The 15,311-nt window shown below is 51.6% G+C and overlaps 3 protein-coding genes across 3 annotated transcripts in view; 1 reads left to right on the forward strand and 2 right to left on the reverse strand.

Moving 5' to 3' along the window:
- Window positions 1-3,717, reverse strand: part of CUX1 (cut like homeobox 1) — a 1,083,765-nt gene extending 1,080,048 nt beyond the window's left edge. The window contains 1 exon segment of the mRNA XM_050783609.1: window positions 3,708-3,717. The gene's annotated coding sequence lies outside the window, so the exon portion shown is untranslated.
- The window catches only part of ZNHIT1 (zinc finger HIT-type containing 1), a 71,880-nt gene that overhangs the window by 26,487 nt on the left and 30,082 nt on the right, over window positions 1-15,311 (reverse strand). The window lies entirely within an intron of this gene.
- MOGAT3 (monoacylglycerol O-acyltransferase 3) lies at window positions 656-6,930 on the forward strand. Its single transcript, XM_050783745.1, has 7 exons — window positions 656-946; window positions 1,177-1,284; window positions 1,388-1,458; window positions 3,446-3,650; window positions 3,893-4,067; window positions 6,279-6,481; window positions 6,570-6,930. Exons 1-7 carry the CDS (start codon window positions 838-840, stop codon window positions 6,722-6,724), a joined length of 1,026 nt encoding a protein of 341 aa, XP_050639702.1. The 5' UTR covers window positions 656-837; the 3' UTR covers window positions 6,725-6,930.

Raw genomic sequence — 15,311 nt, forward strand, 5'->3', positions numbered from 1 at the left:
GGAGGAGGAAGAAGAAGAAGAAGAAGGAGAAGGAGGAGAAGAAAAAGAGGAGAAGGAGGAGGAAGAAGAAGAAGGAGGAGGAGGAAGAAGAAGAAGAAGGAGGAGGAGGAAGAAGAAGAAGAAGGAGGAGGAGAAGGAGAAGAAGAAGAGGAGGAGGAGGAGGAGGACGATGAGGAGGAGGAGGAAGAAGAAGGAGGAGGAGGAGGAAGAAGAAGAAGGAGGAGAAGGAGAAGAAGAAGAGGAGGAGGAGGAGGAGGACGATGAGGAGGAGGAGGAGGAAGAAGAAGAAGGAGGAAGAAGAAGAAGAATTAAATGTGGGAAACAGACCTGCAGCCTATGTGTGTGTATTTGCACAGCAGGGGAGGTCCAGGTAGGGGTAATTCCTGGAGATGTGGACCAGGCCCTGCCCCCCAACTAGAGGTCAAATAGTCTCAGCAGGGCTCATGGCCCCTGCCAGAGCCTGGGACCCAATGGCTGGGCTAGCCAGATCACTCTTGTCCACTCCAACATCAATTCCTGGGACACTCAGGTGTCACCTCTCCCTTGCACACCCTTTACACCTCCCAGCCCCACCCAGCAGCCAGCCCAGGCTGGTAACTGACAGGAAGTTCAAAGATCAGGCTGAGAAAAAACCCGGTGACATCTGGGGCTCTGAATCCAAAGGTCTCCCCACTCACACACCTGGGGACACACGCTACTCCGGGAGGTGATTTGCGACTTAGCCAGGCCCCCAAGGTTGGGCTGCTGTACGGAGAAAGTCTGCCCAGGTCCACATCCGAGCCTTCATCGTTTGTCCTCCAGGTTCTAGGGTCCTGCTGGAAGAGGGGAGCTTCTACAATGGGAGTTGCCACAGCCCCGCCGCCCCCCACCACCTCCAAAACCCTACAGAAGCAGTATCTAGAAGCAGTGGGCGCCTACCAATATGTGCTCACTTTCCTCTTCATGGGTGAGAGCAGGGGAGGCATGGGTGCCTGGGGTCTGCCAGGGGAGTAGGCCTTGGAGGGAGAGTGGCTGGGCTGCTGGCTTGCATGCCTAAGGACAGTGAGCAGGTGACTGGTCTGGGAGAGGGCCAGAGGAGATAGCTGGTTGATCTGAAGGGGAGGAAGGGAAGGGAGCAGCTGGAGGGAATGATGGAGTTTCAGAAATGAACTCTTTTCTTCCTCATCCTTCACCCAGGCCCTTTCTTCTCCCTTCTTGTCTTTGTCCTCCTCTTCACATCACTCTGGACCTTCTCTGTTGTTTACTTGGTGTGGCTCTACGTGGACTGGGACACACCCAACCAAGGTGAGCTCCGGATGGGGGCCCAGGTAGCCAGAGATGGTGGGGACATGGGGGTTAAGGGGAGGTGGCTCCAGGGGTTCTTCCACCAGTATCTCATTGTCTGCAGGTGGAAGGCGTTCGGAGTGGATAAGGAACCAGGCAATTTGGAGACAACTAAGGGACTATTATCCTGTCAAGGTGATGGGTCACCCTGAAGAAACTGCTTCCTCCCTCTCCCCATCTCCCACACCTAGGAGCCCTTCCCTGTGCTGGGGCCTGAGCTCCTTGCTGCCTAAACTCAGGCAGGGGACAGGGAATGGATGGTGGGGTTTTTTTTGTTTTTTCGTTTTTCTGTTTTTTTTTTTTGAGACAGAGTCTCGCTCTGTCACCCAGGCTGGAGTCCAGTGGCGCGATGTCGGCTCACTGCAAGCTCCGCCTCCCGGGTTCATGCCATTCTCCTGCCTTAGCCTCCCGAGTAGCTGGGACTACAGGCGCCCGCCACCATGCCCGGCTAATTTTTTTGCATTTTTAATAGAGATGGGGTTTCACCATGGTAGCCAGGATGGTCTCGATCTCCTGACCTTGTGATCCGCCTGCCTTGGCCTCCCAAAGTGCTGGGATTACAGGCATAAGCCATCACACCCAGCCTTGTTTTAAGACCGAGTCTCCTTCTGTCGCGGAGGCTGGAGGGTAGTGGTACAATCTCAGTTCACTGCAACCTCCACCTCCTGGGTTCAAGCTATTCTCATGCCTCAGCCTCCCTAGTAGCTGGGATTATAGGCGCCCGCCACCATGCCTGGCTAATTTTTTTTTTTTTTTGAGACGGAGTCTCACGCTGTTGCCCAGGCTGGAGTGCAGTGGCGCGATCTCGGCTCACTGCAAGCTCCGCCTCCCGGGTTCCCGCCATTCTCCTGCCTCAGCCTCCTGAGTAGCTGGGACTACAGGCGGCCGCCACCGCGCCCGGCTAATTTTTTTTTTTTTTTTTTTTTTTTTTTTGAGACGGAGTCTCGCTCTGTCACCCAGGCTGGAGTGCAGTGGCCGGATCTCAGCTCACTGCAAGCTCCGCCTCCCGGGTTTACGCCATTCTCCTGCCTCAGCCTCCCGAGTAGCTGGGACTACAGGCGCCCGCCACCTCGCCCGGCTAGTTTTTTGTATTTTTTTTTAGTAGAGACGAGGTTTCACCGTGTTAACCAGGATGGTCTCGATCTTCTGACCTCGTGATCCGCCCGTCTCGGCCTCCCAAAGTGCTGGGATTACAGGCTTGAGCCACAATTTTTTGTATTTTTAGTAGAGACGGGGTTTCACTGTGGTCTCGATCTCCTGACCTTGTGATCCGCCCGCCTCGGCCTCCCAAAGTGCTGGGATTACAGGCTTGAGCCACCGCGCCCGGCCGCCTGGCTAATTTTTGTAGTTTTAGTAGAGACAGGTTTCAACATGTTGGCCAGGCTGGTCTCAAACTACTGGCCTCAAGTGATCCAGCTGCCTCGGCCTCCCAAAGTGCTGGGATTACAGCCATGAGCCACCGCGCCCGACTTGGGAGTAGATGATGTTCAAGAGTGGGCCCTTGGTGGGGCACCATGGCTCATACCTATAATCCCAGCACTTTGGGAGGCCGAGGTAGGAGGATCGCTTGAGCCCAGGAGTTAGAGGCTGCAGTGAGCCATGACTGCACCACTGTACTCCAGCCTGAGCAACAGAGTGAGACCCTGTCCCTAAAAAAATAAAATAAAAAATAAAAAGAGGCTGGGTGCAGTGGCTCAAGCCTATAATCCCAGCACTTTGGGAGGCCAAGGTGGGCAGATCACAAGGTCAGGAGTTCAAGACCAACCTGGCCAACATGGTGAAACTGCGTCTCTACTAAAAATACAAATACAAAAATTAGCTGGGCATGGTGGCACGTGCCTGCAATCCCAGCTACTAGGGAGGCTGAGGCAGGAGAATAGCTTGAACCTGGACGGAGAGGCGGAGGTTGCAGTGAGCCGAAATCGCGCCACTGCACCTCAGCCTAGGCTACAGAGTGAGACTCCGTCTCAAAAACAAACAAACAAACAAACAGAAAACAAACCTGGGCCCTTGACCGTATCTGAAGAACCTTTAACTGGGAACTCTGTTGGGGTGGAGGGCCCCTCTTTTCAACCAGTGTCTTGCCTTCCATCCTCCATTCATCCTGCTCAACACCCGGAAGCTGGTGAAAACGGCAGAGCTGCCCCCGGATCAGAACTACGTGCTAGGCGCCCACCCTCATGGGATCATGTGTACAGGCTTCCTCTGTAATTTCTCCACCGAGAGCAATGGCTTCTCCCAGCTCTTCCCAGGGCTCCGGCCCCGGTTAGCCGTGCTGGCTGGCCTCTTCTACCTCCCGGTCTATCGCGACTACATCATGTCTTTTGGTGAGCCCAATGGGAGGAGGCGACTCCTAACCAGATGTTCCCCAGCCCCTCTGGGATCCCCCCCCATAATAAGTCCCCCACCCAGGACAGGGGCCAGCCTGAGCATTGGCCAGACTTGCAGTGAGAATTTGGGTAGGTTCCCTGCCTTGGAGATGGGGATGGCTTTAAACTGAAGGCTGGGTGAGGGGCGGGGGTGCCGTGGAGGCAGATGAGGACTACTTTCCACCTCCTCGTGCCCACAGGACTCTGTCCCGTAAGCCGCCAGAGCCTGGACTTCATCCTGTCCCAGCCCCAGCTCGGGCAGGCGGTGGTCATCATGGTGGGGGGTGCGCACGAGGCCCTGTATTCAGTCCCCGGGGAGCACTGCCTCACGCTCCAGAAGCGCAAAGGCTTCGTGCGCCTGGCGCTGAGGCACGGGTGAGTGCGCGGGCAGGCCCTACCTGTCAGTTCTCTGCTGGTTTATGCCCTCTCTCAGTCCCCAGACATCTAGGTCCTTGCAGGGGGCATCTGGGTCCCCAGAGACCAGCGCCGTGCCCTGCACCGAGGCCCACGTGGGCTCTCCAGGGCATGACTCGGTGCCAAACATGGGGCTGGCTTACCCCAGCCTCCCTTCCACCTCCGTGGAGACAAAACCATAATGCAAATAGCAGGGCCCTCGGGCTCAGAAGCCCTGTCTTCCCTCTCTGACCCCATCTCAAAAGCAAAACCTTGTGCTTGTTTCTCTTTTTGTTATTGTTGTTGAGACAGAGTCTGGCTCTGTGGCCCAGGCTCGAGTGCAATGGCGTGGTCTCGGCTCACTGCAACCTCCGCCTCCCCGGTTCAAGTGATTCTCCTGCCTCAGCCTCCAGAGTAGCTGGGACTACAGGCGCCCACCACCACACCGAGCTAATTTTTATATTTTTAGTAGAGACGGGGTTTCACCATTTTGGCCAGGCTGGTCTCAAACTCCTGACCCCAAGTGATCCGCCCACCTCAGCCTCCCAAAGTGCTGGGATTACAGGTGTGGTTAGTCACAAAACCCACAGTGCTGGGATTATAGGCGTGAGCCACCATGCCCAGCCAGACTTGTTTCTTTACTTGTGAAGAGGGCTGATACCTACCTTGCCACAATGTTGTTATTGCAAAGACTGAGAGAAAATGACTATGAGAAGGCCCACTACACAATTCAAGAAGAGTGAGTCCTGGCTGGGTGTGGTGGTTCACACCTGCAATCCCAGTGCTTTGGGAGGCCAAGGCAGGAAGATCTCTTGAAGCCAGGAGTTCAAGACCAGCCTGGGCAATGTAGGGAGACCTCATTCTCTACAAAAATATATTTTAAAAAAATTAGCCAGGTGTGGTAGTGCTCGCCTGAAGTTTCAGCTACTTGGGAGGCTGACGTGGGAGGATGACTTGAGCCAAGGAGATTGAAGCCGCAGCGAGCTATGATTGTACCACTGCCCTCCAGCCTGGGCAAGAGAGCAAGGCCTTGTCTCTTTTTTAAAAATTTAATTTATGTATTTATTTTAAATTTTCTAATTTTTAATTTTTTTAATTTTTGGAGATGGAGTCTTGCTCTCTTATCCAGGCTTGAGTGCAGTGATGCGATCTTGGCTCACTGCAACCTCTACCTCCTGAGTTCAAGCAGTTCTCCTGTCTCAGCCTCCTAAGTACCTGGGATTACAGGTGCACATCACCACATCGGTTAATTTTTGTATTTTTAGTAGAGATGGGGTTTCACCATATTGGTCAGGGTGGTCTTGAACTCCTGACCTCAGGTGATACACCCACCTGGGCCTCCCAAAGTGTTGGGATTACAGGCGTGAGCCACCGCGTATAGCTATTTATTTTTTGAGAGTCTCACTCTGTCACCCAGACTGAAGTGCAATGGTGCGATCTTGGCTCACTGCAACCTCTGCCTTCCAGGTTCAAGCAATCATTATTATTATTATTATTTTTTTTTTTTTTTGAGACGGAGTCTCGCTGTGTCTCCCAGACTGGAGTGCAGTGGCACGATCTTGGCTCACTGCAAGCTCCACCTCCCAGGTTCACGCCATTCTCCTGCCTCAGCCTCCCGAGTAGCTGGGACTACAGGTGTCCGCCACCACACCCGGCTAATTTTTTGTATTTTTAGTAGAGACGGAGTTTCACCGTGTTAGCCAGGATGGTCTTGATCTCCTGACCTCGTGATCCACCCGTCTCGGCCTCCCAAAGTGCTGGGATTACAGGCGTGAGCCACCGTACCCAGCGTCAAGCAATTATTGTACCTCAGCCTCTGTAGTAGCTGGAATTACAGGTACGCACCTCCACACCTGGCTAATTTTTATATTTTCGCAGAGACGGGGGTTTCACCATGTTGGCCAGGCTGGTCTCCAACTCCTGACCTCAAATGAGCCTCCCCTCAACCTCCCAAAGTGCTGGGATTACAGGTGTGGTTAGTCACAAAACCCTCTCTCTAAAACAAAGAAAAAGAACAAGAAAGAAACGTGAGTCCTGTCTTCTAGATCTTTCTTTGTAGCCATAGTCATATGCTTTGAATGGCCCTGGAAAGTAGCATCTGGATGTAGTGGGAGGGACTTGCAGCCTCTGGGGGTGCCCATCTGGGAGCAGTCCAGCAGCCTGAGCCCCCTCTTCTCTCTTGCTCCTTCCCAGGGCGTCCCTGGTGCCCGTGTACTCCTTTGGGGAGAATGACATCTTTAGACTTAAGGCTTTTGCCACAGGCTCCTGGCAGCATTGGTGCCAGCTCACCTTCAAGAAGCTCATGGGCTTCTCTCCTTGCATCTTCTGGGGTCGCAGCCTCTTCTCAGCTACCTCCTGGGGCCTGCTGCCCTTTGCTGCGCCCATCACCACTGTGGGTGAGTGCCCACCTCCGGGGGGACAGCCACCAGTCGCTGAGTGGGCATCAGGGACCCCTCACCCACCTATGTCTCCCTCTCCCTGCAGTGGGCCGCCCCATCCCGGTCCCCCAGCGCCTCCGCCCCACTGAGGAGGAAGTCAATCACTATCATGCCCTCTACATGAAGGCCCTGGAGCAGCTCTTTGAGGAGCACAAGGAAAGCTGTGGGGTCCCCGCTTCCACCTGCCTCACCTTCATCTAGGCCTTATGCTGAGCCCCTGAGCCTAAGGCACTGAGACCTCCATCCACTGTGGACTCCATGCCTCCAATAAAAGGTAGTTCTGGGCCCAGCGCAGTGCCTCATGCCTATAATCCCAGTACTTTGGGAGGCCGAGGTGGGAAGATCGCTTGAGCCCAGGAGTTGAAGACCAGCCTGGGCAACATAGTGAGACTTCATTTCTACAAAAATTAAAAAATAATATTGCTAATTAGCCGGGCATGATGGCATGTGCCTGTGATCCCAGCTACTCGGGAGGCTGAGGCAGACCTGCTTGAACCCAGGAGGTGGAGGTTACAGTGAGCTGAGATCGCACCACTGTACTCCAGCCTGGGCAACACAGCAAGACTCAATCTCGAAAAAAAAAAAAAAGTTGTTAAAGCTATAGTAGGCTGGGTGTGGTGGCTCATGCCCGTAATCTCAACACTTTGGGAAGCCGAGACAGGTGGATCACCTGAGGTCAGGAGTGCAAGACCAGCCTGGCCAACATGGCAAAACCCCCTCTTTACTAAAAATACAAAAAGTAGCCGGGCATGGTGGCTCATGCCTATAATCCCAGCTACTCGGGAGGCTGAGGCAGGAGAATCACTTGAAACCAGGAAGCAGAGGTTGCAGTGAGCTGAAATCGCACCACTGCACTCCAGTCTGGGCAACAGAGCGAGATTCCATCTCAAAAAAAAAAAAAAAAAGTTGTTAAATCTATAATCGTTCTGGAAGTGAAAATGGCCAGGCATGACTCGCCCCCATCCTGATGTGCTGCAAAGCCGCTGCCTTAGGTCGGGTATCAGGACCCTGAACTGTCCTCCCAGTGAGAGTTCAGTCTGTGGCATGACCTTGGACAAGCCTCTTCCTTTTGCCTGTTTACTTCTTTGTCCATAAATAAAGGCATCTGCTTAGCAAAGAGCTGTTGCGCATTGAGGTGGAGTTAGGAGGGAGGATCTGTGGAGGGGCAGGCTTTGAAGAGTGAACAGGATTTAGGTGGAGGTGAAGTTAGGGTAGATGGTGGAATTCCAAGAGCTAAAGGTAAGAGCAGTGAAGGACACTTAACAGGACGGGGAAATGGTACCATCGCCAGTGAAGGAAAGATAGAGTTAAGAACACAGCTTACGGCCAGGCGCTGTGGCTCATGCCTGTAATCCCAGCACTTTGGGAGGCCGAAGCAGGTGGATCATGAGGTCAAGAGATCAAGACCATGCTGGACAACATGGTGAAACCCTGTCTCTACTAAAAATACAAAAATTAGCTGGGCGTGGTGGTGCTCTCCTGTAGTCTCAGCTACTCAGGAGGCTGAGGCAGGAGAATCACTTGAACCCTGGTGACAGAAGTTGCAGTGAGCCAAGATCATGCCACTGCACTCTAGCCTAGCCAATAGAGTGAGACTCTGAAAAAAAAAAAAAAAAAAAAAAAAGGCCGTGCGCGGTGGCTCAAGCCTGTAATCCCAGCACTTTGGGAGGCCGAGATGGGTGGATCACGAGGTCAGGAGATCAAGACCATCCTGGCTAACATGGTGAAACCCCATCTCTACTGAAAAAAAAAAACCAAAAAACTAGCTGGGCGAGGTGGCGCGCACCTGTAGTCCCAGCTACTCGGGAGGCTGAGGCAGGAGAATGGCGTAAACCCAGGAGGCGGAGCTTGCAGTGAGCTGAGATCCGGCCACTGCACTCCAGCCTGGGTGACAGCGGGAGACTCCGTCTCCAAAAAAAAAAAAAAAAAGACAGCATTCTTTTTTCTCTTTCTTTCTTTTTTGCTCAGTATTTGAGTTTAGCATTTGCCTCAAAATTACAGATGTTTATGAAGATTAAATGAAGATTAAATCTTAATTAAGATCTAAGGATTTAGAACAAAGACTGGCACAAAATAGGAGCCAGTCAGCATTTGTATCATCATCCTCACCACTATCATCCTTATAGGCACGGTACTGGTAAAGTGAAGGGGTGAGACTAAATGGTCTAAGAGCCCTGGTGTGGCCAGACATGGTGGCTCACGCCTGTAATTCCAGCATGTTGGGAGGCTGAGGTGGGAGAATCACTTGAGCTCAGGAGTTTGAGACCAGCTTCAGCAACACAGTGAAACCCCATGTCTACGAAAAATACTAGAAATTAGGGCCAGGTGCGGTGGCTTATGCCTGTAATCCCAGCACTTTGGGAGGCCAAGGTGAGAGGATCAACTGAGGTCGGGAGTTCCACACCAGCCTGACTAACATGGAGAAACTCAGTTTCTACTAAAAATACAAAATTAGCTGGGCGTGGTGGCACATGCCTGTAGACCCAGCTACTCAGGAGGCTAAGGCGGGAGAATTGCTTGAACCCAGGAGGCGGAGGTTGTGATGAGCCGAGATCACACCATTGCATTCCAGCCTGGGCAACAAGAGCAAAACTCCGGCTAAAAAAAAAAAGGAAGAAAGAAAGAAAGAAGAAAAATACTAGAAATTAGCCAGATGTGGTGGCTTATGATTGTCATCCCAGCTACTTGGGAGGCAGAGATGGGAGACTCTCTTGAGCCTAGGAGGTCAAGGCTGCAGTGAGCTGAGATCATACCACTGTACTCCAGCCTGAGTAACAAAGCGAGACCCGTCTCAAACAAACAAACAAAAAGAGCCCTGGGGTGGTCACAGTATCCGCCAACTTTGGTCAATCCTATTTGCTGGCTGGCTTTGTGTATTCAGGACTTCATCAAGAATAACTCATTGGAATGTAATTGGAATGTCCTGTATTTGCTTCCACCATCCTGTAAAATTTATTTGTGGGAAGAATTTTCCCTTTATTGGATGAAAATCTGGGCAGTCCCATGACTTCCCTGGGTCATTCTCAGATAATAAGTTCTACATTCATTTTAAGTTGGAGCATAGAAATGTTTCGTTCAGGCCAGGCACGGTGGCTCATGCCTGCAAGCCCAGCACTTGAGGAGGCCGAGGCAGGAGGATCACCAGAGACCAGGAGTTCAAGACCAGCCTGGCCAACATAGTGAAACCCTGTCTCTACCAAAAATACAAAAATTAGCTGGGCATAGTGGTGGGTGTCTCTAATCCCAGCTACTCTGGAGGCTGCGGCAGGAGAATCGCTTCAACCCAGAGGCGGAGGTTGCAGTGAGCCAAGATAGCACCATTGCACTCCAGCCTGGGCGACAGAGTGAGACTCTGTCAAAAAATAAAAATAAATCAGCTCTGGGTTTGAGTAACCTCAGCCTGGATACCCCTGGAGTACAGGCAGGCCTCGACGTGGCCACTTGTTCTTCCCTCTTTCCTGCTGTGGGAGCATTCAACCAGTCACAATCCGGCCAATAGATTTCTCTAGTGGGCACATTTTCCAGACACTGGGGATGGGCTGGGTGTGGTAGTACTCATCTGTCATCCCAGAGTTTGAGATGCCAAGGTGGGAGGATCGCTTGAGGCCAGGAGTTACAGGCTGAGCCAAGACTGCACCACAGCACTCCAGCCTGGACAACAGAGCACAATCCTGTCTTTTAAAAAAGGGGAAGAAGCAGCAGCGTTGGCGGCGTTATGAGCTCAGCCTGTCGCTTTCTTTCGGGGCTATTCTCTCCTGCCATCCTCCATGTGGCCACCAGAGGGCGGTCTCTACACAGAAGGCAAATCTGTCCCTCTTCCTTGAAGTCCTTGGGAACGGCTAGCCAGCCTCTGCCTATAGGCTGGGTCCAAGGTGCGGCCCCACCCGGGGCAGACGACCCAGAACTGCTTGTTCTTGCAAACCAGGCTGTGTTTCAGCCCTGGGCGTTACTCAGGCTGTCTCCTCCCACCTGAGGGACCCAGCCCCTCTTATCTGGAAGGGGACTTTCTTTTTTTTTTTTTTTTTGAGACGGAGTCTCGCTCTGCCGCCCAGGCTGGAGTGCAGTGGCCGGATCTCAGCTCACTGCAGGCTCCGCCTCCCAGGTTCACGCAATTCTCCTGCCTCAGCCTCCCCAGTAGCTGGGACTACAGGCGCCCGCCACCTTGCCCGGCTAGTTTTTTGTATTTTTTAGTAGAGACGGGGTTTCACCGTGTCAGCCAGGATGGTCTCGATTTCCTGACCTCGTGATCCGCCCGCCTCGGCCTCCCAAAGTGCTGGGATTACAGGCTTGAGCCACCGCGCCCGGCTGGAAGGCGACTTTCAAGACTCAGTTTCGGTTCCATTTCCAAGACACCTTCCCCAACCTGCCAACCTGCCGGGCTGGTCCAGGGCCCTCCTCGCCATCCGCATAGCTCTGCTTAAAGATCTATCACGGGCCGGACGCGGTGGCTCAAGCCTGTAATCCCAGCACTTTGGGAGGCCGAGACGGGCAGATCACGAGGTCAGGAGAACGAGACCATCCTGGCTAACACGGTGAAACCCCGTCTCTACTAAAAAATACAAAAAACTAGCCGGGCAAGGTGGCGGGCGTCTGTAGTCCCAGCTACTCGGGAGGCTGAGGCAGGAGAATGGCGTAAACCCAGGAGGTGGAGCTTGCAGTGAGCTGAGATCTGGCCACTGCACTCCAGCCTGGTCGACAGAGCGAGACTCCGTCTCAAAAAAAAAAAAAAAAAAAAAAAAAAAAAAAAAAAAAAAAGATCTACCACGACCTTCTCCAGGCTGGCCAACATGGCGAAAACCCATCTATACTAAAAATACAAAAATTAGCTGGGCATGGTGACAGGTGCCCGTGATCCCAGCGACTTGGGAGGCTGAGGCAGGAGAACCACTTGAACCCAGGAGGCGAAGGTTGCAGTGAGCATAGATTGTGCCACTGCACTCCAGCCTGGATGACAGGGTGAGACTCCATTTCAAAAAAAAAAAAACAAAAAAAAAAACTATCACGTCTTTCTGTGCTTTTTGGTTGTTTGTTTTGCTATTTTGTTTTTTTGACACAGGGTCTAGCTCTGTCACCCAGGCTGGAGTGCAGTGGTTCCACCATTTTGCCCGGGCTGGTCTTGAATTCCTGGGCTGGAGCAATCCTCCTGCCTTGGCCTCGCAAAGTGCTGGGATTACAGGTGTGAGCCACCACACCTGGCCCTCTGTGTTGCTTTAAAACAGCAATTTATCAAAAAATTAAATAACTTGAACATCAGTAAGAAAGGCAACTTCAGGCTGGGCGTGGTGGCTCACGCCTGTAACCCCAACACTTTGTGAGGCCAAGGTGGGCGGATCATGAGGTCAAGAGATCGACACCATCCTGGCCAACATGGTGAAACCCCGTCTCTACTGAAAATAGAAAAATTAGCTGGGCGTGGTGGTGTGCGCCTGTAGTCTCAGCTACTCGGAAGGCTGACGCAGGAGAATCACTTAAACCTAGGAGGCGGAGGTTGCAGTGAGCCGAGATTGTGCCATTGCACTCCAGCCTGGCGACAGAACAAGATTCCATCTGAAAAAAAAAAAAAAAGAAAGGCAACTGCATTGGATTGAGACATATTAAACATGCTTCAATCCATGGGTTCTTTTTTTTTTTTTGAGACGGAGTCTGGCTCTGTTGCCCAGGCTGGAGTGCAGTGGCACAATGTCGGCTCACTGCAACCTCCACCTCCTAGGTTCAAGCAATTCTCCTGCCTCAGCCTCCCAAGTAGCTGGGACTACAGGGATGTGCCACCACACCCAGATAATTTTTTTTTTTTTTTTTTTTTTTTTTTTTTTGTGGAGACGGGGTTTCACCATGTTGGCCAGGCTGGTCTCGAATTCCTGGCCTCAAGTGATCCACCTGCCTTGGCCTCCCAAAGTGCTGGGATTACAAAAGTGAGCTACCGTGCCCGGCCAACAAGAGCAAAGAGGCTGACCAACATGGCAAAATCCCATCTCTACTAAAAATACAAAATTAGCTGGGTGTGGCGGCGCCTGCCTGTAATGCCAGCTACTTGAGAGGCTGAGGCAGGAGAATCACTTGAACCCGAGAGGTGGAAGTTGCAGTGAGCCGAGATAGTGCCATTGCACTCCAGCCTGGACAAGAGCGAAACTCCGTCTCAAAAAATCTCTCTCTCTCTCTCTCAAAGTTTTGGAATCTGGGACGTCCAAGATCAAAGCACCAGCTGAAATGGCGTCTGGAGAGGGTTCACTTCATCACAGGTGTCATCTTCTCGCCCTAACCTCACACGGAGAAGGGAGGAGGGTCTCTCTCAGGTCTCTTTTTTAAGGGCACTGTGCTATTATCTATATATCCATTTATAGATCCTATATATAGGTCCGAGGTTCTCGGCTCATAACTCCCAAAGCCCTTGTTATTTCCTAAGTAACTAAAACAATCAGCCCTTCTCTTGTTAGAGTAGTTGGCCTATGTCCTCAATTCCCGAAGCAACTTGGGAACAGCCTCAGAGCGATAAAAGTGAAAGACGGTCTTTTGTTAGAACGGGGGCACTTTTGACCTCAGAAGCAGGCTTCAGAAAACACAATCTTTCTGTCTCTGACCTCCTCCTGGCCTCTTCTCTCCTGCTCCTTTTTCTCACCTAGGCAGGCCATAGAAACTAAAAATATACTGGAATCTTCCCCCGCCGTTCTGTCTGAAGCTGGTTATTAAGAGATGCTCTGACCTACCTTGTCCGCTTATGGGTTATGAGACCCTCATTTCAGAAGGGGTCTTGCCCTGGAGGAAGGAGCACTACACAGAGAGAGGCCGAGGAGAATCTGAACAGACAGGCCTGGCTGGGTTTTCCCACTCGGTCTGTTAGTATTAGGTCGTACCCCTTTTGTCCAATCACATTTCTTTCTTTCTTTCTTTCTCTCTCTCTCTCTCTCTCTCTCTCTCTTTCTTTCTTTCTTTCTTTCTTTCTTTCTTTCTTTCTTTCTTTCTTTCTTTCTTTCTTTCTTTCTTTCTTTCTTTCTTTCTTTCTTTCTTTCTTTCTTTCTTTTTCTTTCTTTCTTTCTTTCACAGAGATTTGCTCTTGTGTTGCCCAGGCTGGAGTGCAATGGCGTGATCTCAGCTCACTGCCACCTCCGCCTCGCAGGTTCAAGCAATTCTTCTGCCTCAGCCTCCCGAGTAGCTGGGACTACAGGCATGTGCCACCACACCCGGCTAATTTTGTATTTTTAGTAGAGACGGGGTTTCGCCATGTTGGTCAGGCTGGTCTTGAACTCCCGACCTCTAGTGATCCGCCCACCTCGGCCTCCCAAAGTACTGGGATTACAGGTGTGAGCCACCGCGCCTGGCTTTCAATCACATTTCCACACAGGTGTCAATCATGCCTATTCAAGGAAACCCCTGTAAAAGGCCCCAGAGGACTGGGTTTGGTGAGCTTCTGGATCGGTGAAAATGTGGAGGTTCTCAGAGGGTGGTGCACTCTGGGAGGACATGGAGTTCCAAACCCCACTCCCCGTTCCTCACCTTAGGCGCATCTTCAACTGTATAGTTTTGTTTTCTTTTTTCTGAGACAGGGTCTCACTCTGTCACCCAGGCTGAAATGCAGCCTCCGCTTCCTGGGTTCAAGTAATCCTCCTGCCTCAGCCTCCCAAGTAGCTGGGATTACAGGCATGTGCCACCACACCTGGTTAATTTTTATATTTTTAATAGAGAGGGGGTTTGGCCATGTTGGCCAGGCTGGTCTTGAACTCCTGGCCTCAAGTGATCTTCCTGCCTTGGTCTCCCAAAGGGCTGGGATTACAGGCATGATCCCAGCTCTGTTTTTGTTTGTTTGTTTTTGTTTTTGAGACAGGCTCTCACTCTGTCACTCAGGCTGGAGTGCAGTGGCACCATCACAGCTCACTGCAACCTCCACCTCCCTGGCCCAAGCAATCCCCCTGCTTCAGCCTCTCAAGTAGCTGGGACTGTAGGCTTGCACCAGCATGCCTGGCTAATTTTTTTTGTATTTTTTGTACAGACAGGGTTTCATCATGTTGCATAAGCTGGTCTCGAACTCCTGAGCCCAAGTAATCCTTTCTCTTTGGCCTCCCAAAGTGCTAGGCTTACAGACTTGAGCCACTGCCTCCAGCCAATCTGTATCCTTTGTTTTTGTTTGTTTGTTTTATTTTTAGAGATGGGGTCTTGCCGTGTTGCCCAGGCTTGTCTCTAACTCCTGGCCTCAAGCAATCCTCCCACCTCAGCCTCCCAAAGTGCTGAGATTACAAGCATGAGTTACCACACCTGGCACATCTGTATCCTTTGTAATATCCTTTATAATAAACAGGTGAATATAAGTGAGTGATTCCTTGAGTTCTGTGAGCCACTCTAGCAAATTAATTGAACCCAAAAGGGGGTCATGGGACCCCCAGTATATAGCCAGTCAGTCAGAAGAGCAGGTAGAATGACCTGAGGCTTGTGAGTGGCATTGGTAGTAGGGGACAGTCTTGTGGGACTGAGCCTCCACCTGTGGGATCTGTCACTACACCAGGTAGTGTCCAGATTGGACTGGGTTGAGACACCAGGCTGCAGAACTGATTGCTTACTTGGTGTGTGGGGAAAAAAACCCCACACATTTGGCCACAGGAGTCTCTTTTTTAAATTTTCCTTTCCTTCCTTTTTCCTTCCTTCCCTTCTTCCCTGCCCCTGCCTTCCCCTCCCTCTCTTTCTCTCCTTCTTTCTTTTCTTTTTTCCTTTCTCTCTTCACTGAATCTTGATCTGTCACCCAGGTTGGAGTGCAATGGTGGGATCTTGGCTCACTGTAACCTCCACCTGCCGAGTTCAA

This window comes from Macaca thibetana, chromosome 3 (assembly GCF_024542745.1).
Source record: "Macaca thibetana thibetana isolate TM-01 chromosome 3, ASM2454274v1, whole genome shotgun sequence".
Lineage (NCBI taxonomy): Eukaryota > Metazoa > Chordata > Mammalia > Primates > Cercopithecidae > Macaca > Macaca thibetana.

Excerpts from the sequence above, each read along its gene's own strand:
- MOGAT3 (XM_050783745.1), top strand. The coding sequence starts at position 838 with ATGGGAGTTGCCACAGCCCCGCCGCCCCCCACCACCTCCAAAACCCTA. Across the intron at positions 947-1,176 it reads GCTCACTTTCCTCTTCATGG|GCCCTTTCTTCTCCCTTCTT; the intron begins GTGAGAGCAGGG and ends TCCTTCACCCAG. Across the intron at positions 3,651-3,892 it reads CGACTACATCATGTCTTTTG|GACTCTGTCCCGTAAGCCGC; the intron begins GTGAGCCCAATG and ends TCGTGCCCACAG.